General features: G+C 34.1%; 1 protein-coding gene across 2 annotated transcripts in view; it reads left to right on the top strand.

The window, feature by feature from the left end:
• LOC145664920 (uncharacterized) overlaps positions 1–25,104 on the top strand; it is a 107,221-nt gene extending 82,117 nt beyond the window's left edge. For both annotated transcript variants that reach the window (XM_081732023.1, XM_081732024.1), the window contains exons 4-6: positions 6,171–6,244; positions 8,143–8,293; positions 10,642–25,104. In XM_081732023.1, coding sequence (XP_081588149.1) covers positions 6,171–6,244; positions 8,143–8,293; positions 10,642–10,766 — 350 coding nt within the window. In that variant the 3' untranslated portion in view covers positions 10,767–25,104. The remainder of the gene's footprint in view (positions 1–6,170; positions 6,245–8,142; positions 8,294–10,641) is intronic.
• Positions 25,105–26,947: the final 1,843 nt, after the last annotated feature.

Here is a 26,947-nt window from a genome sequence, read left to right as displayed (position 1 = left end):
TTCTCCATCAGAGCTATAATGCCTTGGTTTCTTAGACTCTGATTGCTTGGAGTGTCCGAGTGGAGATCGTGATCGAGATCTAGACTCTGCCTGTTTCGAGGTATCTGCTTTAGTAGTCTTCGTACCAGCAGAGTGACCTGGTTTGGTGGCTGTACCCTTCGCTCCCGTCGGGGAGGGGGGCATGATGGTTTAATCTAGCTGAATATATAACTTGAATGTGCGAAGCAATCGTATGGAGTAGGTGCTAGGGGAAGCCTACTGTGGCTCTCACTTGAGGCAGCAATACGACCTCGCGGAGATGTCGGTCAGTGCGAGCACTGGCCCTCCACAAAAAGATGATGAAAAGAATAAGTGATGATGGCCACGGGCTCCCACTTGAGTCAACAATACGGACTGCAAGGGGATGTCGATTGTCTGTTACCAGAACAATCCTCCCTGAATGAACAAAAATAGTAATTGCTCGGAGAGCGTTAGTAAGCGTTCTCAGATCGATGAATCGATGATCGATTCTGAATTCTGAGTTCCGTTCAAGAACTTCCTAACTCAACATACATTTGTACACTTTGTCAATAAAACTTTACTTGTTTAACTGGGAAATGATTTGATGTAGCATGAACATTTGATCTTACACTTCATCTATACTCTTTGTCGTATAACAACAATCTATTGTGCTGCCAAAATGTCTTGAGCCGTGGCAAAAATGCTAACTAAAGCTCACACCCTCACACACCCACGCGTTGAGCCAATAAGGGTTCAGCTGTTGCTAAGCGAGAGAAAGCGAGTGGAATTTCTTCAGCCGATAGCAGCGCTTGCAACGGGAGACTAGGGATCAAGTCAATGGATGGCATATCTTTAGTTCTATCACTTTTTAAAACATAGGTGGAAGTATTTTACAATTACTTATCGTCTTTTCGGGTGGAGAATAATACCTATTCAATACTACATAGACGTAGTGGTTTATATTAATTGCTGTAAATTTTAAACTGTATTTTTCGAGAAAGCAAACCCACCAAAATGGAGTATATTCTCACTACACCATTCAGTAATACCATAGCGCACGAGTGTTTAGTAAGATGAAAGCTTTATGGTCGCCGTGATAGCCGAAATAGTTTAAATTTGTGTGATAGCCGAAATAGCCGCAATTGTGTGATAGCCGAAATAGCCTAAATTTGTGTGATAGCCGAAATAGCCGAAATTTGTGTGATAGCCGAAATAGCCGAAGTTTGTGCGATAGCCGAAATAGCCGAAATTTGTGTGGTAGCCGAAGCTCGTGATAGCCATAATTTGTGTTCAGATGAACTTGAAAATGAGCTGCTAACACTTCTGCAAAACAGTTCTGGAAAATAGGACTCTTCTTCAGCAGCGAGGCGCTCAATACTATGAATGATAAGATAGGCGTCTATAATCACTAGTCTTTGGTGTTGTTTTCACTTAGTTTGCTACAGCATATCGCACACCCGGTGGAAGAGTGTTACAATTAAAAAAAAAATGGAAATTTTCAGTTATCATCGCTCAAAAAAGAATAGAAAAGAGAATACTGCTTCTACCAGTGGTATTTTTGTATAAACCCTAACCTGGTTTTGTATAAACCAGGTGGTATTTGTATAACTAAACAAATTAACCCCTAGATTGCAAAAAAGTACCAATATTCCAGGGAGCGATTTCGGTACAATAACAAACTTTAAAAGTCATGTTGTCACCAGTGTGTAATTTTGACTTGTCTTCCACCATTTGTGCGATATGTTTGGTTAGTAGTGTAATGGGGATTAACTGCTGCATCATCTCACCAAATTTAGGAAATTTACCGAATTAATTTGGGGAATTTATCTTAGTTTGTGGGCATGAGTTCGTGAAAGTCAGGTGAGGGGAATATTGAAGTTAAGAAGGTCATTGTTGCTGTTGGTGGTTTTTGATGTTCTAAGCGGCACTGTATGTAAAGGCGGAAGGGACTACTTGGCGGAGAGGTATCCTTGTTATAATTTAACGGCGGGAAGGCAGTGTGGAAATGGCGCGTATATATTAAGGTTGTGTATCGTGTTTGAGTCTTATCGAATTATAAAAATTATATAAAATAACGAGCGTCAGTTGTTGACATTATGTGAAAGACACGTCTACTGAACAGTTTGCCGTAAATGGGGAAACGATGTAAAAGTACAAAAAAGAGAAGGAATACATTTTGAATGGAAAAACAGTACGTGGCATTCAATGTAAGTGGCAAAAAGCTGCTACAAAAGATACTTCAGGAATATAGTGACCTAACACAACTGAATCCAACATAATCAAATGTAACCTAATTTAGTACATTTTCGTACTTTTTCGATTTTCGTGTGGTCCGGCAATACAGCAGAAATACCGCTGTAGAATATGAATAATAAGATACGCTTCTATAATCAGTAATGTTTTGTATTATTTTCAATTAGTTTGGCGCAGCATAGTTTGGCTAATAGTGTAATTACAATATTAGTAGCTAAGAATAGTAATTATAAGTGTTAGAAGCAATAGTAGTAACATAGGATTCCCAACCATGCGTTGACCCGTTCCAGGATAAGTATTTAACGATAAACCTGTGCATATTCATTTATGCATCTGAAGAGTGATTTAAGAATCGGGGAATATATGTGTTATCAGACAGATTAAAAGAATATATATATATATATATATATATATATATATATATATATATATATATATATATATATATATATATATATATATATATATATATATATATATATATATATATATATATATATATATACAAGGTGTTTCAAATTAACAGCGACAACGTTTGGGAGGCGATTCCTGACATCAAGATAAGACAAAAAGTATAGACCAACCTGTATGTACAAACGCTCCCTTTCGGGGTTATAGGCTGTCGAAAACATGAAAAAATGAACTTAAAACGTCCATAGCTCCAATACTATGTGACCTACCGTAGTCGGATTAAGACTTCAATTTGGAACTAATATATGGTCTATCCAAAAATCTATGTTTCAGATTCCTAAGTTACTCACGCAACATTTTTTATAGAAAGCGTTTGGCTACGAGCATGTAATTTGAAGTACTTTCACCAACTACCTCTATAAAAAATATTGCGGAAGTACCGCAGGATTTTGAAACATGGATATTTAGATAAGCCACATACTAAGGCCTGTGACAAACATCTTGGCGTTTCAGCTAAACGAATAGAACGCAAGCTCTGGCGTGACGTTGCCAAGTGGTAAAAGGGTGTGGCTATGGGTAAGTAGACTAACTACAGCGCGATCAGGTGACAGGGGATAGACATGGATGTGTGCAAAATAAACGTGGCAATGCCGCTGACCTCTTATTTGCTAGCGGTATTTAAAGGAAACTTGGGGGGCCGCCTTCAAGTGCCAAGATGTTTGTCACGCCGTTTAGTTCCAAAATGAAGTCTTGGCCCGACTATAGTAGATCCCATAGTTTTGGAGCTATGAACCTTTAAAGTTCATTATTTTCATGTTTTCGGCAGCCTATAACTCCGAAAGGAAGCATTTATGCATCCAGGTTGGTCTATACCATTTGTCTTATCTTGGTGATAGGAATCACCAAACGTTGTCGGTATTGTTTTGAAACACCCTCTATATTACTACTTCAATTATAAATCTAGACTTCTAAACATTCTATAATTAGTTCTATTGCTGTTTATATTTTTGTAACTACAGGTCTCTGATTTCCATTTTTATGGCATAACTGAATGAGACACATATAATTTCTAAAGGGTTTTCAATGCTAAGAAGAAAACGAATTCCATGAACATACATGGAAAAGAGAGGAGCTCCAATTATTTTCCTTACTAATAATTACTGCTGCTTGAAAGATTAGGGTATAGTAACCTCAATTAAACTTTCAAATCGATATTTTTTTCCTGACATTTATGATTGCGTATAAACATTATGATAGTTGCAAACTTGCATTTTATTTATTTATTTATTTGCAAAGAGAGGAAAGTATGGGAAAAAAATAAGAAAATAAGTCCAAAATATGAAACAATGTGAAATGTTATTTATATGCTTTCTGAAAAATGAACTATATATGTATGTATGTATCACCCTAAATTTATGTAACATATTCATTAACGGTCTTAAAACACATTAAGCTTAGGTTTACTCTACTATTTCCACAGTGTAAAACTTACAATTATTAATTTTGGTTTGTTAATTGACGCGAGCAGAGCTCGTTTCTACCAGTCTACTCGATCGACATTCGTGTTCCATGATAACTCTTGTAAAAGGTGTTCGATTTTAATAAAACTTCGACATTACCTTCTTGCAATCTTCCGAAGTAAGCCTATTGCTTGGAGTTACAATCAGCGTCGGATTTCCAATTAGGCAAACAATGCCTAGAGCCGCGACTCCCAACCCTATCCTACGCTTGCATTTATCTTTCTTTCTCATGAAGTAAGGTGAACCAAATGTAAAGAGACAAACTGGGCGAGAGGTGGTTCATCCGCTCCCAAATAGGTTCGGCAGTATTGATAGTACTATTGATTATCAAGATGGGCTGGGCTAAAACCGTAGTCCCTCTCTGTTTTTTAGGTGATTCTAAAACGATAAAACTGGTTCCTTTTTATTGTTTAACTTGAGCCATTAAAAATGACGACAACTTCTATGCAATCACTTCCCTATATATATATATATATATATATATATATATTGGTTGTCCTGCCAACGACGTTCCAAAATCTTATTATTTAAAACATATACAGACATATGAACATCTTTTTATATCGATCTTACATAATAATATTTTACATATATCTTTTTCTTTATTTTCTTCGAATGCCATAATCAGTCTAGTACATATATTAAAACATCTTACGCCCTAAAGTTACCCTAAAGTAAGGATTTACAAGTACTAGATATATAAATATACAACACACCGTTGTAATTCCGAGATCATGGGTTAGACTGTCGTGTTGTGGTCATACCGTGGCATTTGGTATTTTCAGAAATTGGAACGATTCCTGATACCAAAAGGTGGACGTGAACTATGCCTTAAAACGCCAGTGGTCAACACTGGCGACGCTGATAGACATCCATTCTCTAAGGGAGTTCCCTACACCAGTAGGTATAACTGAGATATCTCCATCTGTCCATTTCTGTTCATCTAATAAAAAAGAAAACTTGTTTTTAATATGTTGAGGGGAAGAACGCTTAACCTGGAAGGTGATGCAAGGTCACTGGCAGTGGCGGCGATTGGACGTTAAAAGTGGGGGGGAAAGGCATTATATATTCCTGTAACTTTCTTAACTCTACGGGAAGACAAATAACCAATGTGTACTCACGCAGCGACAAATACACGGTTTATTATATGGTACCATTTTTTCTATGAACCAGTAAACAAAAACTTTACATCTCCAAATGAAACTATATTCATTACGGGGTCACTTCAAAAAAGTGGGGGGCAACTGCCCCCTCTTGCCCCCCCCCCCCCCGAATCGCCGCCCATGGTCACTGGCCATTTCTGGATTGAAAGAAGTTAGAGATTCAGTTTAGACATGCGAAACATGCAGAATATAAAGACATATGAAGTTTTTTTTTTATTATTAAATATAAACATTTATATATTTTTTTAATTTTATGAAAATTTTAAACGTGCTACCTTGATTCGACAAGAACGACATACCACGAGACATTAAGATCCTTATTCTCTTTGTCCTTTGAGGCGTGGTTTTAAATATGAAATTTCACATTTTGTCTCCGTCCATTTATTTATTTATTTATTTATTTATTTTTATAACCAACGTAAAGTATACTCATCATTCAAGAGACAAAGATTGAATTCCGAAATGTTAACACTCTCAGTGAACGAAAGAATACTTCGAAAGAAGATGTAGAATTTATGATTAATCCAGCCCAAACTTCGACAGTTGGAAACCCAATAGTAAAAACAGGTAAGAAGAACATCTTCAATTTCAAATTTGTATCCTCTGTTCTTGCTTCCAGTTCAATCTGGCAACGCTAACTGCACCGGGGGGAGGTGTACATGGTAGGCCTATACTGTTAACATGCATAATTATATTACAGTTATTACTTTTAATGTATATAATGTTGACATGTAAAGTTGTGTGGTTCCCTTTATATCTGATATTAGAAATGGTTTGTAATAGTTATGCTCGAATCTAATCCGTACCTTTTATTTTTATTTAGGAATGCTCGTATCGGAAATTGTATGCACCGTAAACATCATAATGTCAATAATTTTAATACTAGGTGTAAGCATGGTGAGTATTAATAATAATAATAATGTAATGGGTAATTATTGTAAAGGTGTATTTTTATCTAGTTCTTTACTGACGATTATGATAAAGAAAAATTTATAGATTTTGTTTAGTTTTTTTTTCAAAAAGGGTAATAATAAACAAATGTATAATATTTATTTAATTCTTGACAGAGAATAATAACAAACCAAGATTGATACATTTTATTTTAATTATATCGTGGGTTTTCTCGGGGTTCTCCTGTTTCCTCCCACTTTCTTCATTCCATCATTTGATTCATTTCTCATCTTTACCGTCGCCTTTAGACTAACCGGCATAAGCGTGGGACGAAAAATTTAAATATATCATTTATTTTTTTATTTTTTATTTTAATTATTGACAAAGGATCTAGATCTATATATTAAAATGGCGCGGGAGACCCGGGTCCGATTCCCGGAGGGAGCTCATGTGGTTCGAATTCCACGTTAATCAGTAGGCCCACGTCCCATATAGCCTCGCTGTTGAACGGGACATTAAACTCAAAATCAACTCAACTCAAATGCCAGGTTTATATGTTTGTCTGCAATCCTTTCAACAATGAGATCTCGAAAACCACAAGTGCTAGAAACGTGCAGTTTCTACTGGTCGATTTCAAATTTTGTGTAGATTGTCCACTTCTCATTCAAATTTTCAAAAACCGTGTAGTCCTTGTTCTATTCAACAATTTTAGGCGCCGTTTTGAGACCATAAGATTAACAGGCCAAAATCACGGTGTTAGCAACCAGTAGAGAAGTTATATATGGCGGTTGACGGACATTGCAGGCGCTTTGCTTAAATCTGAATGGCAAAAACCTATTGCATGCTGGCAACTTCAAAAGCCTAGAGTGATGCAATGAAACGTACTCGGACGGATATGGATTTATCAGAAAAATATTTTCAACTTGATATCGTGTTACTTCTACAAATGTTTGCTAAAAACTCATTCCATCTATACATAGCAATTCACTTTCTTTGTGAGTCTCCTATCGTTTACTTGTGTGAGTAAGGAAACATGCACAGTGGGAAGGAGATTCATAGTCATAACAGAATGATGCTGTGAGTAGACAGCGCAGGTTCAGCTAGTAATAATAAAAAAGGTTTATACTCCATATTTAGATCCTTGCAAGAGGGTAATATAAAACAAAGACGTATAAATTTTCGTTAGACCCTTGCAGAGGATAATATTAAACAAAGGCGTATAAATTTTCGTTAGATCCTTGGCAAGGTTAATATAAAAAACAAATTCGTATATTTTTTAGATCCTTGGCAGAGGGTAATATAAAACAAAGGCGTATTCCTTGACAGAAGGTAATATTAAACAAAGGCGTATAAACTTTCGTTAGATCCTTGGCAGAGGGTTATATAAAACAAAGACATATAAATTTTCGTTAGATCCTTGACAAAGGGTAATATTAAACAAAGGCGTATAAACTTTCGTTAGATCTTTGGCAGAGGGTAATATTAAACAAAGGTGTATAAATTTTCGTTAGATCTTTGGCAAGATTAATATAAAAAACAAATTCGTATTTTTAGGTCCTTGGCAGAGGGTAATATAAAACAAAGACATATAAATTTTCGTTAGATCTTTGACAAAGGGTAATATTAAACAAAGGCGTATAAACTTTCGTTAGATCCTTGGCAGAGGGTAATATTAAACAAAGGCATGTAAATTTTTCTTAAATCTTTTATAGAGGATAATGTTAAGGAAAGTCGTATAAATTTTACTTAGATCCTTGGCAGATGATAATAATAAACAGTAGTATTTGTATGTTGTTCAGAGCCTTGACAGAGGGTAATGATAAACAAAAGTTGTAAATTTTTAGAGTTGTTTGTTTTCAATTTATATATATGTTTTGTAAACAAATCCTCACTTCGTTTAATAGGACAAGCCAATGATGATCTTGCCCTGGTTGTGCTACACATTTATCGCGCTCCTAGCGTACAGTGTCCTTATTGTGATACTCTTCGCCCTCGTGTCTGGATTTACAAACTCCACAGCAACTGTGAAAACGTTTCTAGCCACATTACTGGCGGGTAAGTTGCTTTAGTTAATAAGTAATATAAGTATGCTTTCTTCATAATTTATAATCTTATGTTTGGTTAGTTTGGTTAGAGATTCCCAATGGCGTCAGTTGATTTAAAATGATCGAAAATTTAGACTCATCGTAGCCAAATCACTACAGCTACTTACAAATTAGAGAAAAATATTCTCACATATGAAATCTCACCATATGCAAATCAGTATATAATTGATATTCAAGTTTTTTAAATTTTCTGATAACGAATTTATCATTCTTGTATTTTGTTTAACTGCATACTATGATACAGTGAATTTCCATTGCTTATTACAATTACCTATAGAATACAATTTATTATCGTTACTCTGAAGCACAGAAATTACACTTTAGAAAATAAAAATCTCCTATTTGGGAAAATGTATGAATAACTGTCTTTTTATTTTACATTGCAACATTAGAGTATTTAGCTATTTCCTTAGGAATAGACGTTAATTTATGTTTCTTAGATTATATATTTGTAGATATAACATTTTATTTTGCAAACTGATAATGATTATTTTAATCTTTCATGTAGTACGACATTAACTCGAAAATCTGAGAAATCTGTAATTTTTCAGTTTTCGCAAAATAAGACATGGAATTTGCATTCATGTAATTTAGTATATGATGATTGTTTGAGAAGAGTATTAAGCTCAAACTTCAATTATTTCGTATTTTATTTTTCCATCTTTAAAATGGTGGTAATGATTATGCCGTGCGAAAAATTAAGAAGCAGTAATGCTGTTAAATAGCAGCTTGTATCTTTCCTTATTTGTCTCCTAACAGTGACATAGATAACCCTTATGGTGGCACATACTTCTAACAATAACACGCATAACCCTTAAAGTAACACATATAGTACTAACACTGACAAAATACTTCTAGTAGTGACACAATATTCCTAAAAATGACACACATAACCTTTAAAGTGACGCATATACCCTCACAATGACAATATTGGTAATAGTGACACGCATAACCCTTAGAGTAATGCATATACTCTTAATAGTGATACGTATAGCCATTAAAATGACGTACATACCTCTCACAGTCACATTTATAATCCTTAAAGTGGGACACATATTCGTAACAGTGACACAATACTCCTAAAAATGACACACATAATTTTAGTGACGTACATACTACTAACACTGACACAATACTTCTAAGAATGACACACATAGCATATAAAGTGACGCACATACTCCTCACAGTGACGCAATACTTCTAACAGTTACACACATAATTCTTAAAATGATGCACATACTACTAACAATGAAACAATACTCGTAACAGTTAAACACATAATCCTTAAAGTAACGCACATACTGCCAACACAGACTCAATACTCCTAGCAGTGACACAATACTCCTATAGTGACACATGTAACCCTTAAAGGACGCATTACTCCCCCAGTGACACAATACTCGTAACAGTGATACACATAACCCTTAAAGTGACACATATATACCTCACAATGACACAATACTGGTAAAAGTGACACACATAACCCTTGAAGTGACGTTTATACTCTCACAGTGACACAATATTGGTAACAGTGACACACATAACCCTTTAAATAACGCCTATACTCTTAACACTGACAGGGGCCGCGATGGCTCAGTGGTAGAGCGTTCACCTCTCGTGCTTCGAGTCCCGGGTTCAAACCCTGCTCCCGCCTAATTAATCTTGTGGTGAATAAACACCGTGTGCGTGGGTTTTCCACGGGCTTCCCCCGTTTCCTCCCACTTTCTTCATTCCACCATTTCTTTCATCTCTCATCAGCAACCGTCTCCTTTCTAGCCTAGACGGTATAAGCGTGGGACGTAAAACTCAAAAATTTCATTCCATTCCATTCTTAACAGTGAAGCACATAACCCTTTAAATAACGCGTATATTTTAACAGTGACACATATAACTCTTAAAGTAACGCATTCAGTGCTATTAGAAATGACACAATACTCCTAACAGTGACACACCTAACACTTAAAATGGCATTTATATCCCTCACATTATTACACATAACCCCTTAAAATGACGCACTACTACTAACAATGAAACAATACTCCTAACAGTAACATATAACCTTAAAAATAACCTATATACTACTAACACTTACACAATACTCCTAGCAGTGACACAATACTCCTAATAATGACACACAACTTAAAATAGAGCATATAATCCTAAGAGTGACCCACATAAAACCTTAAAGTGACACAATACTACTTGTAATATTATCAGAGTTAAACTTATTTCTTGTAATATTTTACACCAACCAACATTTTACATACATTAATTTTATTGTTTCTTGTATGTTTTCAGTAATGAAATGGTGTTCATGGATAGTGGTCTTCAGCTTCTACACTGAATTATTGAAAATGCGGAAGTTGCCCTATCAATTCTACGAAAGAGCTCTAATTGCAAAAAGAACCAATGAGAATCAATAAAAGAACATTATAAAAAATATATATTTAAATTAATAAATAATTCTTTAAACAAAAACTATTAACTAACAATGCAGCGTTGTTAAGAGTGAAACAATGTTCCAGTCTTTCTTTGCGATACCATCATTTATTACAGTACTTTTCTTAATTTTTAATACATATACGCATATTTTTAAGTAAGTATTTTAAATTATCTTCCGCTTATATCAATCAACAAGTTTTTTAATCATGCTTCTGAAACATACCCACGAATTGGTGTTAATATCCAAACAAATGCCGACAAGCAAAGGTGGTAATAAAATAAATAAGAAATTTATAAGTTTTGGATTCAAACAATTATTATCCTTGTTTAATTTCAATACATTATAAGACAAGGAACCTCTGTGAAGATATTTTTTGAACTGGAGCTTATTTTCTTGTAAGAAATAATATATAAATTAAATACATATAAAAATACGTGTATATAAGTGAAATTAAAGATAAATTGAACTATAAATATAAACTATAATACACTTCTCGAACAACTTATTTCGGAATTTAGTGGAGAGAAATTAAATAGTCACGTGAGTGAAACCTTACTCTCTTCTTCTCAAAATGTTAATCATATTACATTCACAAGTAGAACACAACAAGTAGTCTACCATTTACAGTCTTGGTAGATATAACAAGAAAATCAGTTAAGAAAGGGTCTTCGTTTTTTAGAGAAACAATTATTTGTGTGTAATTAAAATCAAAACGGATAGAAGCAAAAGAAAATTCAATTTTGTAAATAGGAAAGTTATGGTACAGATAAATTACAAGAATCTTTTCTAAACATCAGATTAGATTGTTACATATACAGTTATCAGATACATTACATTTACCATTATGCCCAATATTTTTATTACAGAATATATCTAATTGTGAGGCAACAAGTATTGGAATGAAATTATTCCACATATTTTTCTTTCAGAATGCCGAAATATTATACGAACAAATGTCATTGAGCGTGCACTGCTTTAAATAATATGCGTTTGCATTCCATATTACAGAATCGTACATTAGACTTATTGGTTTATATTAATCAAAACTATGTTGTATATTTATGTTGTACAAAAAAGGAATATTCTTTGTTCTATAGAAACGTTAATCACGATGAAACGTCCAATACTAGCCAAAGTCAATTTCATTTATAACATTCCAACGATACGATTAAAAGTTCAATTTGCTGATAGTCTCTAAAGAATACAATAGTTATTATTCACAATTAAACCAATCACATATAAATCTAAAATAAATTACATAAATTCAAGCTTAATATAAATTAAACATTTTACATGAGAGTTAGTGAAAAACATTTCTTAAAATTAGGTGAGTGTTTAATGTAATGGTAATGTTATGAGCACTTTAAAATATGGATTTCTGAATTTTTTGAAATGGTGCCGAGAGAAGTAGTGGAAGACAGGAATATAAATTGCACAATGTAATAGGAAACGTTAAAACAAAAATTGCAGTAACTCGATTAATTTTGGAACATTAAGTATTACATTTTAAATTTTGAAAGAAATACCTACTGGATACATAAGAATTCGGCATCTTATGACACTTGTTTTAATTGGTTCTTGTAAATTTGTTTGTCAAGCGTAGAAAGTGTACAAAAATTACCAAATGAGTGATAGGATAAAAGTATAGACTGAGAAAGTATTATGTGATGCACAACGTGAAGTTTGCATTGCAATTTTGAAGTTTTTAAGAAAAATAGAGCATTTCGTGACAAAGCAAAAAGTCAATACAATTAATCTTACTTTATGTTTAAACATTCCCTTGAAATCAAGGAATACTTTCGATGTTGAATTGTGAATAAAGTTGACTTAGGTAAACAAGGTAAGTGCAACAAAGTAAATTTTAACCTAATAAAATTATTATTTTTCATTATCATTTTGCTGCTACAAATTACATATTATTTACTGTAATAATATTGTGAAGTGCAAATTTTATTTCAGAATATAGCATGAAAACCATGTACCTGTGTAAAGTGCTACGAGACAAATGTTTGACTAGAGAGCGTACATAAATGAAAACTATAATGTCTAAATAAATAACATGTTTCATAGGAGCATATAATACACTTTACCATATTCGTACCAATTTAGAAATCCAATGTTCTATTCCGTTAAGCTGTACAATCATTATTAGATCTTACTTTTTGGTTTGGTGGAGAGCACTTGTGACAGCTTTGTCTGTAATTTCATTGGTATAAGAATCCGTACCAATCAGATTCCATCATCATCATCACCTCCGGATGAAAACCAAATGTATGATATAACTCAGATACTAATATGATGAAACTTTAATGCGGTTTTAGAGTTTAATGCTTATATATATAACTTTAAAAATATCAATAAAATAAATGTGTATCTTCAATTATCAATGAAGTTTTCCTGTAAATAAGAGTTAACTAACAAATGCAGTTATAAACATTCATTATAGTAGTATTTTGAACGTTTCAATAACAACTTCAATGCAAATTCTATTTTCTTACTATTCATAATGTTTCCAAAATAAATTCATAATAATATTTTCAATTTCAATGAAATTATAAATTAATTCCGGAAAATGAGACGAAAACAAAAGAAAAGTTTCTAAAAGCATTGCAATTATTAATTATTATTGTAAAAGTAAATATTAGTGATGTGCATCTTCAAGAAAACACGCCATTTAATTTTCTCAAAATTTCCTCGTAATTAAAGTAAAAATAATGTTATAGATAAATATAAAAACAAGATAGTACGAATAAAAATTAATAATAATAATAAGAAAGAATACGATATAAATATAGAAAAGACATACTGGCAATATCAAACTTTCATGGGGTCACGATGGCTGCGTGGCAGAGCGTTCACCTCTAGTTTGTGGAGTACCTACTTTGATTACAGGTCTCCCCAAGTAGGCTTTATGGTGAAGAAACTCCGTGATCGTTGGTTTTCTCAGGGTTTACAGTTTCCTCCCACTTTTCATTCCACTGTTTCATTCATTATCATTATTACCATCATCTTTAGCCACGGTGGATATCGTGGGGCGTTAAACTAAAAAAATCAATCTTGCATAGTATTTAAAAAATGAAGTCTCATGTAGTGATGGTTACGTATGGTATATTTATGATTTTTCAGATAAAAAATTTACTTAATTACAGCAGAATAATTGATTCCCCACTAATGTTTTAGGTGACCACATTGTACGCTCTCTAGATTAAAACATACCGATGCACAAATATTATTCGTACGCTTATTGAAAGAATCAAGTGTTCAAAGTGCTTTACAGCACCAATAGGCATTGTGCCTTAGAGAATGTTTGATTCTATCTGGAATATCAAAAATAGTTAATTGAGAACTTATTATTTTTAAATTGTATCGGCATTTGCGAGGATGCTGCAGTTTTGGGTATCAATATTATTTAAAGTTTTTAAGCTATTTGAACATATCGCACTCTTTCTAAACTATTTTACTACGATCTAAATTAATAAATTGTTGTTCATTTATGGCGTGATGTCGTTACATGTTTGTAAAAAGAATGTTTAATTTGTAAAATTGGTGTTCATTATGTGAAATTTTGTGGAACAGATTATGTGTATATTACCTTTGAACCCAGGGCACCTATTACCAGATCCAAAAAGGAAAAGGGAAAGTAGGGTGTTTGACTGAAATTCCGTAATGGATGTTCATTGATATAATTTAGCAGGAATAGTTTATATAAATGTTATTAATAAATAATGTGTCCATTGTATTTATTATAAGATACTAACTTTATCATGGTGTTTCCCAACCTAAAATCAGTAGACCCTTGAAGATCAATAAAAATGTCGAAGGACCAATGTATGCATAGCAAATATCAATTCAGTTAACAATGAATTTATTACCACAGATGTTAATCCTGAATAAGATTGTTGCTTTTCTACATCATCAGCTCTAATTCTAACCTCTACAAAATACTGCTATCGATGTCTAGGAATATTTAGTTACTTAATTCCCAAATTGTAAAGAGCATTTTAGGAAATAAATGGTATATGTAAAATCTCCATTCTGTACGGTAATACTTGTCTATTATTGAAAGTATATTGAAAGATTTACACGTACAAATCACCAGCAAAAAAGAATAAACTCCCTACATCTCTTGTCAATAGTAATTTCGGAACGAGTTCACCAATTGTAAATCAATGTTCCTTGATGTAAAGAGAATGTAATTTAGGTTCAATACTGAAATCAGTGTTCCAATTAGCAAATTTGTTCCGAATTATTGACGAAAGAATATGTAGGGTTCTGAGAAAGTTATTTTGCCAGTAACTTACTATATTTTTTGTACATATTATATTTTACTTATATATCTTTGTGTTACTTTTCCATATACGTAACTAACGCATGTCGGTATCTCGCAATGAAATGTGTCGATGAATCCGGTAAATATGCGATAAATACCGCATGCAAGTTTAAAATCTTACCTCGCTAAATCCGCAGAAAATCTGTACATGTTCACAGTGTATCAGGGGATAACTTTGTTATGTTTGTGGTCTAGAGGAAAATGACCACCATGGTGATAAGGTTGGGAAACACTGCCCTAACATAAAGCTCAATATAATAGATAAGAAGTATGTTTTTTTAAGTACAAAACTAATTATTGCAATATCTTTGATTTACTATTTTGTACACTTCACATTTATATTTGCAAATATTGAATTAAAAAAGTAAACACCCGCCATAAAGTAATTACCATTTGTACTTAAATGGTTGCTGTTGTGCTTTTTAACACAGAATTTAAAGAATATTACTTAAAATTATCTTTTAATGAAATATTTGTACATATTTTACAGTTGTTTGCTTAAAGAAACGTGAATTAATGATATTATGTAAAAGTGTTACAGCATATAGTTTTATATAAACAAATCCATTAACCTGAGAGGAACTATTTGCGATGTTATTTTCTGGAGATTTATATATATTTTGTGTAACTAAACTTTTAAGTATCTGACAAGAATGTGTAACGCATTTGACAGGACGAAGAAAGTTGATATTTTTTAAATATTATTTTTAATTAACATATATTTTAAATGTTAACATATACTGACTATAATGACGAAGTCTTGGATAGATTGTAATAATAATAATAATGAAAAACCAAGATGTCACATCCAAAATAAAAGTTACATGTATATTATAAGTTAGTGTATATTTCTGCTAAATTAATGAATTATTCAAATATAAGTACACGAATTACATTGTGTGTATATATATTTATATACACCACTCAAAGTTGCAGCTCAAAAAACGAATATATATATTCACGTTGGCTCTTTAGAAATAATAATAATAAAGAGCAAAATTTTGCAATAAATACTCATAAATTTTCACTTAAAAATTTCTCTTATTAGTATTAAACATTTGTATAATTTTGTGAGAAGACTAAAGTATTCGAAGACTATTTCAAAGGGAAAATTCTATTTCCACCAAAATTTTAAGTTTAAGACAATTTTTACCTAACAAATTTGTAAATAATTAAGTATTTCTTTATGTTACATACTTAGAGCATAATCATGTTTTACTGGAATCTTTAAAACTATATTAATCTACTCAAATTTGTAAGTTCAAGTGTGAATTTCATAAAGATAACACTATGAAAACTCTTACCAGAAGCTTTGCTAACACTGAGGAGTCAAAAGCTGGATAAACAAGTTTCACAAATTTTTGCTTATAAAATTATTAGATTAAACAAACAGATCAGCTTTGTTCACTGAATAAAAAGTAGATTTCCAGATTGTATCAATATGCTACGAATTAAATTAGCAGTAAAGAGCTTTAAAAGCATTTGTAAGCACATTCTAATACATAAAAATACGACTTGAATATATGTTGGAACTATTTATCGTATATATACATATAAGAAATACTAGCATCAATAAATGTTCTAGTAACGATGATAATAATAATAATAATAATACCAGCAACGTGATGCACTTACCTACAACATTTCAGAGAAATAAAATACAATTTTTTACTAAAAATAAGAACATATAACCAAAATAAATTACGAAAAGACGAATATCTTCACAAGAAAATAATAATTTTATACGCATAAAAGCTAAATTGTGTGTAATAATATTTTAAAATATTGTAATTACACATTAGCATAGTATTTTGGATAGAAACAGAACTTTTGATTCATGTTTTTACTAAGAAAATTGTGTTTAATGTTATTATGTGTATATTTATGAATATATTTTTTAAAAGAAGTGTGTCATTGCTCATGCTGTACACTAAAATTCTATATTCATTTGTTAAACGAAAGTCATATTAATGCTATTCTATCATTTTAACTTCGAAAAACTTTCTCCTAAGAATTTTCCGAACACTTTCTGCTTCGTAATATCTTGTGACAATTTCGCCAACTAAACATTTGTCTTCATTAGACACTATCACATACTGTTACAAGATATTAGTTTTATCAACATTGGTTTGCTCTGCTCAGCGATCATAATTTGAATCACGCCCGACCCTAGTCATAGGAGCTAAATACACGGCTCTGATTTGTTAAAGTTATCCGTTTCTCGCCACGTAGCACACTATAGCACAAATCAAAAGCCAGCTGCTATCGGTTCTCATGGCCGAGAATGCTAATATATGGGCTAGTAATGAAGATCGCTTTAGGCGTAGGTTCAAACCTAGCCCAAGGATTTTTTTTTATTTTTTTAAATTTTCATAACATTTTTATCATCAAAATAAGATGGAAATAATAGTCATTATCCTTGTACGTAATATTTAATGCATAATAAGTAATTTAATTACGGTACGAAACATAACTGAGCGAGCGAAGAGGGTTAGAAGCCCTGCAGGGCAGGTTTTGTTCCACCTTGACCCCCATGATAATACCACGTGATATTAGGTCACACTCGAGTAGTGAAACTTCGATATAAATCTAACTTCAGCCGCTTCCTTATGACCAACTAAAAACAGTTGGTTAGAATAGCGCGTGAAAAAATATACGCGCTCACCGACAAGGATGTTATAAATAGAGGATCTGCCCATATGTATCTTCATCCTATTAAATCGATGAAGCCAAAACACAACCGAGCATTGGCATGTCTGATTGGCTACTCTCGTTTCTGCCATCGTCTCATTGGCTACTTTCGTTTCCGCCATGATTGTTGGCTCAAAACTTTGCGATCCTATTGGGCGGAGTGGGCAGAGTAGGGGTGGAGAAACTGTGACATATGGCTTCAAGATTTTGTTGTAAGGGCAGATCCTCTATTGTATAAGATCCTTGCTCACCGATCAGTTTATAATTGTAGTATATAATGGGCAAAGCTCGTATAAAGAAGAATTCTGGAGAATGCAAGCTAGTACACTAATCAAAATCGAATTAACAACTATTCAATTTAAGTTAGAGGTTCTTCATACGGTTGTGCCATGGATCCGTTATTTCACTAGAGTTTCGTCTTTGATCAAAATTACCATATAAAATAATATTTAAAAGCATGTCCAGTTAAGAATATGGGGACAAGCTTATATAACAGTGAAACACATTTTTCGCAGAAATAGTATTACTTGGTTCCTGATTATGTTTTCTGCACTTTCCCTATGTTTCGCATGCCAGAAATCCCACGTGGAAGAGGTAAAGTTGAGGAGCGCCACCAAAAATAATTGCTCAAAAATTGTTATTGTTTCACTTGTTACCTCCTAATTCCTTTTACACTCTTATTTTCTCGATGGCTGCTTACCATCTGCTTACATATTGCTGATATCCTGCAAACTTATGGCTACATACTTATACAATACCATTAATAATATATCTGCAAAGTTATATGTCATTAAAATGTTTACTCGTGAGAAAAGCATCTAATCTGTTCTAAGTGGGTACTACAGGCTACCATTGCATTACAACTGCATAGTAATGAACGATAATTTTCATTGCTACTTAACGTTCACAGATACAGTAACTTACATGCTGTCCACCTATACAAATAACTTCCTTAAACATTAATCTTCATTTGTGAATTAATAATATTTTATGTGTATTTTTAAAATGTCCCCGTTTTCTTAATCTGCATCTAAAATTAATAACTTAATCAATAATTATAAAGTACGTACACAGAAGAAATGTTTCGTGGTTAAGAGGAGCTTGCACCAACTGGTTAAAAATAGACTTACAAGTGTAAATACAAGTTTCAGATAGAATTATTTCCAATTTTCACATTCGCCTGCCATACATATTTATCGGCAATTGATTGATTACTTGATTGTTTCATGGCAATATTATATCACGAGATATTGATAATGGGATAAGTGAAACAATATATATGGCAATAATGTAATTTTAGGCCTGAAAATTCGTTCAACAAATAAATAGTAAACAGTTATCAGCATGAGTAACCGTGAGTTATGATTACAGAAATTACTGGAGATATAATAATGTTTACAAGGGACGTATGCGAAACGTCACAGCTATTTATGAAAATTGATACCCTGACTAACGAAGGATCGCTAACCATGTTGGTGATACTCATTCGGTGCGGAAATGCCTTGTTTACCCGCTACGTAAATACAAATACCGGACAGTGATCGGATGATATTGTGCCGAGCTATAACCCATAAACGCCGGAAAAACGCAAATGAAAAATGTATACAGATAACCTAATACCTACCCGAGGGGGACACGTGACCAAGAACACGGAAGTAATGTCACACAAACTGTGTTGCCATTCCTATACAAATTTATAGTTTTTCAAATAGAACGTATACCATTTTATGGCATTAAAATAATTGGCAACCTGAAGGAAAATAAGCAAAAGGTGGGTTATCATTGTTGCTAAATAAAGGAGGTATGAGACACTAAAATTGAGAAATTATGGGGTCCGTACGGATAAATTAATAATGTTCAACGAAAAGATTATTGCAGGACCAAATGTACAGTAGAGAGTAAACTACAGCATGCACAGCATCCAGTTACTAACGAACTTGATACAAGATTCACCCAGAAAGGGCACGTGGTAGAGTTGCCGTAGAAGGAAGAAGTTCCATGAGACATTACGCGGAAATGGGAACAATAAGTCTTCCTGTAGCGCAGCAACTCCAATAGCGTTTGAATGGAATCGATAGCATGAACCGTTCCCGAGAGCTATAAAACGAATTGTCTTAAGGTTGCAACACTGTATAAAATCCTATATGCCTTCCAAAAGACAGACACGAAAGCGTAGCGCCTGAAAACAGTACAGAAAAGCTGTGGCACGAAAGGTAACAAATCTGTGACAAGAGTGTACGCCAGAATCGATTCGCAGTCGAGAGTATAGAAAACGTGTTGTTAGCATGTGAGACAACTATAAAGATAAAACGCACTGTATTCAGGTTACCAGTAATATACAGCTGCAAAATATTTTAATACAATACACCAATACATACAACAGAAAAGCCATAGATAGTATGGCAAAATACCTACATTTGTCGCCTTAGCCGCATACTCGACGTGGCGTATCAAGCCCGTTAGTCACTGGATGCTGCACATGCCGTAGTTTTCTCCCTACTGTACATTTGGTCCTTGTGCAGTCTTCTTGTTTTTATACATTTGTTCGTTTCATTGTACGAACCCTCATTGTACGAATTTCTCAACTTAGAACCTCATATCTCCCTTTTTGGCAAAACTGAAAATACACTTTTTGCATATTTTCTTTCACGTTTTATGCCGATTGTTTTAATGCCATAAAAAGATATACGTTCTCCTTGAAAAGCTATAAAAGCTATTTTGTGTTGGGGTGGCAACACTGCTTCCTTGACTACTTCCGTGTTCTTGGTCACGTGTCCCCCTCCAGTGGGTATCAGGTTATCTGCATACATTTTTCATTTTCTGTGCTTTTCTGGCGTTTATGGGTTATAACTCTGCACAGCCTCATCCGGTCACTGTTTGATATATGTATTATACGTAGCGGGTAAACAAGGCATTTCCGCTCCGAATGACTATCACCAACATGATTAGCAATCCACGATTAGTCAGGGTATCAATTTTCATAAATGTCTAGCTGTGACGTTTCGCATACGTCCCTTGTTAATTGAGTAAAGCTATCGAACGGAATGAAATAGAAAAAGAAATTGTACACATTGCAGAGCATTTCTTTTCTTCCGTCACCATTATTTATCTATATCTGATGGTTTGCTTCGCTATTACAGAAATAGCGTCTCACTCCATTTGCTATTTCCATATCAAATCATGAACTTAAAAGACTAATTCATGTTATTCAGTATGTATTAAATAATAAATCAGTATGTTGCAGGCAATAAACATGTCTTCCATTAAAAATGTATGACTGTTGGCATTGTTCACGCTGTTCATTTGTCCATTAAATTGCAAAGAAACCATAACACTTCACTGCAAGCTCAAATGTTTCATTTTTCATATTGCATGCTTGCTATATTTATCCGAAATGTAAATAGATTTATTTATTTTGTACATCAATTATTATAGTTATTTTAGTGAAAATTATCATTAAGTAGTTTTCGTGTATTATCTGGAAAAAATCTGTTGACTCATATACGAGGTGTGTTCGAAAAGTATCGAACCTTTGATTGGCAAAAATGCATTTATTTATTTGGAAATCCGAAACGCTAATCCCTTTCAAAATAGTCTCCTTGGTAATGCGCACACTTCTCCTAGCGCTCCCACCATTGTTGGAAACACGTCTGGAACGCAGTTTTTGGAATGGTAAGCAACCGTACCATCGCATGATGTCTTCTCTTGACTCAAATCGGGTCCTTTTTCGTGGCATTTTCACCTTGAAAAATAACCAAAAGTCACACGGAACCGTGTGAAATGAATAGGGGAGCCTGACGACACAAAGGAATGTTGCGTTGTAATGAAAGCCTGAAATAAATTTCGCGAATACTCCAAACACGATATGCCCAAATTTTCGTTCAAAACTGAATGTACCGATCCGACTGAATGGTTTACGCTTTGGTATCGCCAAGCTTTTGGCAAAATTTGATGATGCAATATCGCTGCTCGAGTTTTTCTTTCATTTTATAAAAAAAAAAACTGAAATCCGACGACTGCTCACTACACGTCTTCACTCGTTGGTCGACTGCCAGCGACTGACGTTTTCTGCAGACGGGGGAAAAATTCACGACTGCGCATGCGCGTCCCCTCTACATCTACACTGAACAGTCTTCCGAGCTTTATTGCTCTACGCAGGAAAAAAAATAGTATGAAACTTTTCGAACACACCTCGTACAGAATGACAATGTGGTACAGTAACGAGTACTATCGATAAACAGACGGTTCCGTGTTCGATATCTACGTATGATGTTTGCTTATGGTCATAGTACATAAATGCCGTGTTAGTATCTTGAAAAGATAATTGTACACTGTTTTAAGCATTCCATAAATTGTATTAGTAAGTGTCAAGCATAGAACTGGTAAGAAGAACATAAAACATCCAATAAGAAAAATCATTAAGATATAAAAGTATAAGAATTATTAAAAATTTGTGAAGAAATTATTGAAGTATTATTTTTTTTAAAATGTAAAGAAATCACTTCTGCAATCAGAGGTTCTCAAACCGTCTTTCTTTTCACATCGAAAGAACTAACGCAATATCACAGCACTGATCTTTTGACTTCAAAGTGCCGAAGGTAATAAAAACGGAACTTATCGCTTGATTCGAATCACAATTCGCGTTTGTGTCCGATTCAAGTATCCAAACAGGGTATCGAAACTTGATCAACAAGCACAGATAGCAAAATGACAGCCTGGTTACAGAGGAGCACTACCTAGGTAAAGATGTATATACTACATACAATACAATGTTGAGTTGATTTTAGTTTAGCGTCCCTTTCAGCAGCGAGGCTATATGAGACGTGGACCTACTGATTAACGTGGAATCCGAACCACATGAGCTCCCGCCGGAAATCGAACCCGGATCTCCCACGCCAAAGGCGCGTACGCTAACCGCTTAGCCACAGAGGAGCTACAATACAATGTTATACAATACATAGTGAACATTAAATAACCACAATAACACCATATCTTTTTTTTAAAAAGGAATATGTGAATGTAACAGTGCATGCGAAAAGGACATTAGCCCAGAATAAGAAATCAACAGTTGTAATGAAGGGGCAAAGCAGGTGTGTAGAAAAAAGCATTCGCGCTGGCAGGGCCGGATTTCGCAATAGGCCCGGGCCTATGGGCGCAAGCTCCCAGGGGGCGCACGGCCAACAGAAAAAAAATTAAAAATATCTAGAAATAAAAATAAATAGCCATAACTTAACATATTTTTTGAATTGATTTTTAAAAATGAGGCTAATTAAGCATTCTGATTTTGAAGTTCATTGGAACAAATAATTGTTGGTAAAGTTCACCAATCTTTTGTTAATACATTAACGGTATTTTGTTAAGCCCAGAACCAAGTAAATTCCTCAAAAAAAACTTGCAATGATAAAATTGCATCGTGGAGTGGTGTTTAAGCATATAGGCCTGATATAATTTTTTTAAATAAAGGTTTTTAGGATAGTAACTTTAACCAGACTAGGGGGCGGAAAAAATTATTGGGCCTAGGGGCGCCAAAATGCTAAATCCGGCCCTGCGCGCTGGAATGCTTCAACATACAGAGTTAAGATATTTGAACATTTATAATAATTATTAAATTATGTTAAGATTATGGGCACCGTTAATTGCTTATGAACTATGTAATTAATTTGCAAATTTATGACAATAGTGTCATTTCATTTCTCACCAGTAATTTAATAGTGGAATTTACAGAAGTAAGAGGAGGAATCCGAAAATACGTTTCCCCAGGCGACTGTGGACAGAGATGAGCATGCAAGACCAAAAATAGCATCTGATATTAAAAATCAGGCGTACCTTTATTTTTCCACATAAGTACCACGTACATTGAGACATTTGTCATAACGGTCTATAAGCTTCAAAAACCATTTCAGGAAAATTTCAGAGCTCTGCATAAAGCGTGACTTCGGAATTGCTTCCAAAGCGCCTGCTGCCGAGAGTCTTCTTCAAAGCCGGAAACAGGTGGAAGTCACTGATTGCGAGATTAGGACTGTATGGCGGATTGGCAAGGCGCTCCCACCCAAAAGTTGCAATATGGTTTTGTGTTGCTGTCGCTGAGTGTGGTCTCGTATTGTCATCTAATAACATAACACCACATGTGAAAAGGCCAGGCCGCTTCTTCCGAATTGCCTGGACAACCGCTCTCACTTTCTCCTTTCACCATGCTGTCGAAACGATCTTTCTCTCCATAGCTACCAGACTCAGACTGAGAGACTCGTCTCTGCTTTGTGCAGGCGCCATCTGCAAGATCGAGGGCGAACTATACCCACTTATGTCTGGGAGTGTTGCGGGTACAACTGCTGTCCTGTTTTCCCCACTGGTGTTCACTTTCCTGGGGAAAACGAGAGGAGAAACTTATTTTCGGACTTTCCTTCGTACTAGAATAACTGGAGAGAAGCCCCATTCCCCAGGATTTCGCACCCTGCTATAGCTTCATACAGGTTGAGAACCTTTGTTTACATCATTGATTACTTTAAAATAATAAAAAGATATGGTATTATCATCCATGTAATTAAAATCGTATTGTTCTTTTAAAAGTTTATGATTAACCTTAAGTATAATTATTTGCTTCCGTAAAATATCATAGGCCTTATGCAGAGTCGTTTTGACGCATGATTAGTGTCATACTAAAGAGTTCGAATAACATATGTTTGGTGCAGTAGTCAGGCGTTTAGTATGACGATAATCATATGTCAAAACGACTCTGCATAAGGTGGCATGTGTTTAAGAAACTTAGGAGAAAGTTCCTTCTTATTCTACAGCATATATTAATCTATTTTCACTTTCAGCAGTAGAATGAAAACCAGTAGCTTCAATACTAGATGAATAGTGTTGTTATCGCTGTCATATTGTTCATTGTTGCTTTTAATTAACTGTCGACTGAACTGTGATTGCACGGGTGCGTGTTTCTAAAAAAAAGCCAAAATATACTACCGTAATTATAGAATAAACGCAAGCGAATGGGATTTAAAAAAAAGAACTTATTTTATGTACACACGACAAACTGACCAGTCGATTATTTGCCGATGCTATACATATTTTATGCCGAAGATAAATTTCTGTGTATGCATCAGAGGGTGATTGTTATATATACATATGTAAATGTGTTTTAAAAGAAATGATGGTGACATATGTTTTTTTGTTAAGTGTATTTTAAAATGAGAAGACGTTTTTACGAATCTCACATTCCTTTTTCGAAAAGGAAAAAAGCTATGTAAACTTTTATTGTATGTAAGCTGTAAATATAGGGAAAATAAATTGTAGGCCTAATTGTTTTGTTATTTCTTTCTTGTTTATCTTTGATCGTTCATAGTACTGTAAGTTTATGTGATCCCGAGAATTAATACAGTTGTCTTCTTGGAAAAATATTATTCGTCTGTTGTAGTTCATAGTTCAATCAGGGATGTTATAGAATAGAGGATCTGTCCTTATGCATCTTCATCTTATTAACTGAATGAAGAAAAAACACTGAGCATCGGTACGTCTGATTGGCTACTTTCGTTTGCGCCATCGTCTGATTGGTTACCCTCGTCTCCGCTATGAATGTTGGCTCAAAACATTGCAATGGAGCTGGCGGAGTGGCAAAACTGTGACGTATGGCTTCATGATTTTGTAGTATAGGCAGATTCTTTATTTTATAACATCCTTGGTTTCAATGTATTAATATCTCGGCACTACAATTGATGAGTGACCAGTCAAACTGCATTTCCTAGTTGTCATAGTTTTTGGGTCAATTTGAAGGTGTAGCGCATGAGTTTGGAGAGAGGAGAGAATCCAAGAAACCTGCCTGTCTAGCACGAACATTAATCTCACTGTCACTGTTGCCAAATGCAAGACATATTTTAAACAGCTTTCAAATAGAAAAACCCCTACTTCTGACTACCGTGCTCTAATATTACCCTAGTATGAAAATGTAACAGTGAACATAAAGTAGTAATAATAACAAATATCTGGACAGATTTCCAAATGTAGAAAATTAATAGCTTTGGTAATATTTTCGAAAGAAATATGCGATGTTTTTACACAATAAGGAATTCTATTGCATTTCTATGCTTAAGGTATCAATTAAATGATGTAATGCTGAATTCGGACAGTTCTACCGATGGAAGGAAATACAGTATGTGGTTGCTGGAAAAGGGAATTGAACGAGTGAGTTGAAAAAGGTACACATTCCAGAAAATAGGCAAGCTAAACTGGGATGGTTATATTCATTTTATATGTACCTACACCGCTTGAGAGGAACAAGGAATGCATTCATTAATTTTAGGTCATCTTTACTGAAGTCTACGAGAACGTATGTGTGAAAAATCGAAGATATTTCTGGAATTTTTTCGTGTTTCCACCCAGTGTTTGGAAGTTGAGGTTTTTGGAATATGTTCCTTTTTCAACTCACCCATTCAATTATTTTGTAAAAAGTATGTCCTTGATTTTGTAAGACTTACCTCTCCTAGCATGTAATCATGAATTATGGATTTTCTGTCCGCTGCTTAAGACATCTATATTAATATATAAATTCAAGTTTTATAAAGAAATATACCACCTTTATGATACAAATATTACTGAACGCATTTGAGGTACACATAAAGTTATCATATTGAATAAGCGAAAAATTTACACATTTTTTTCGTATATTTGTTCTCGTTATTTTTCTGATGTTATCTGGATTGACGGAAGCCTGGAATGGAAAACGTTTCAACCCCATTAAATCTTCAGGGTTACCCGAAAGGTTACCTATTTAGCTGGCATGGACAGGGATTCTAGAGAAAGTGCTTACTCTTCTGTCTAAATCGGAATGTCCCGTAGTCTTGGGGCTGCTGAATGATGATACATTTCGATCATATGTTGTTCGTATCTTTCTAATTACAACAAGGAAGGAACATCAACATACAGTATCTAAAGGTCTTATACGCAATCAAGTATAGTGTACAATGTGGGCCAAGATAAACCGAACCCAAATCAAGTGATGAAATGTGAATTGCAGGACGATATTATACAATTAGATCAAATAAAAACAGCATACATGCATCCTTCCATCTCTAAGGGTACTACTGAAAATGTTAACCTTCATGTTCAAGGCATAGATTAGCCCGATGGCTCATGTTCAGTGCGAC

The sequence above is a fragment of the Thermobia domestica genome, chromosome 11, assembly GCF_964235325.1.
Source record: "Thermobia domestica chromosome 11, izTheDome1.hap1.1, whole genome shotgun sequence".
Lineage (NCBI taxonomy): Eukaryota > Metazoa > Arthropoda > Insecta > Zygentoma > Lepismatidae > Thermobia > Thermobia domestica.
This window is presented reverse-complemented; position numbering and strand designations above follow the sequence as displayed.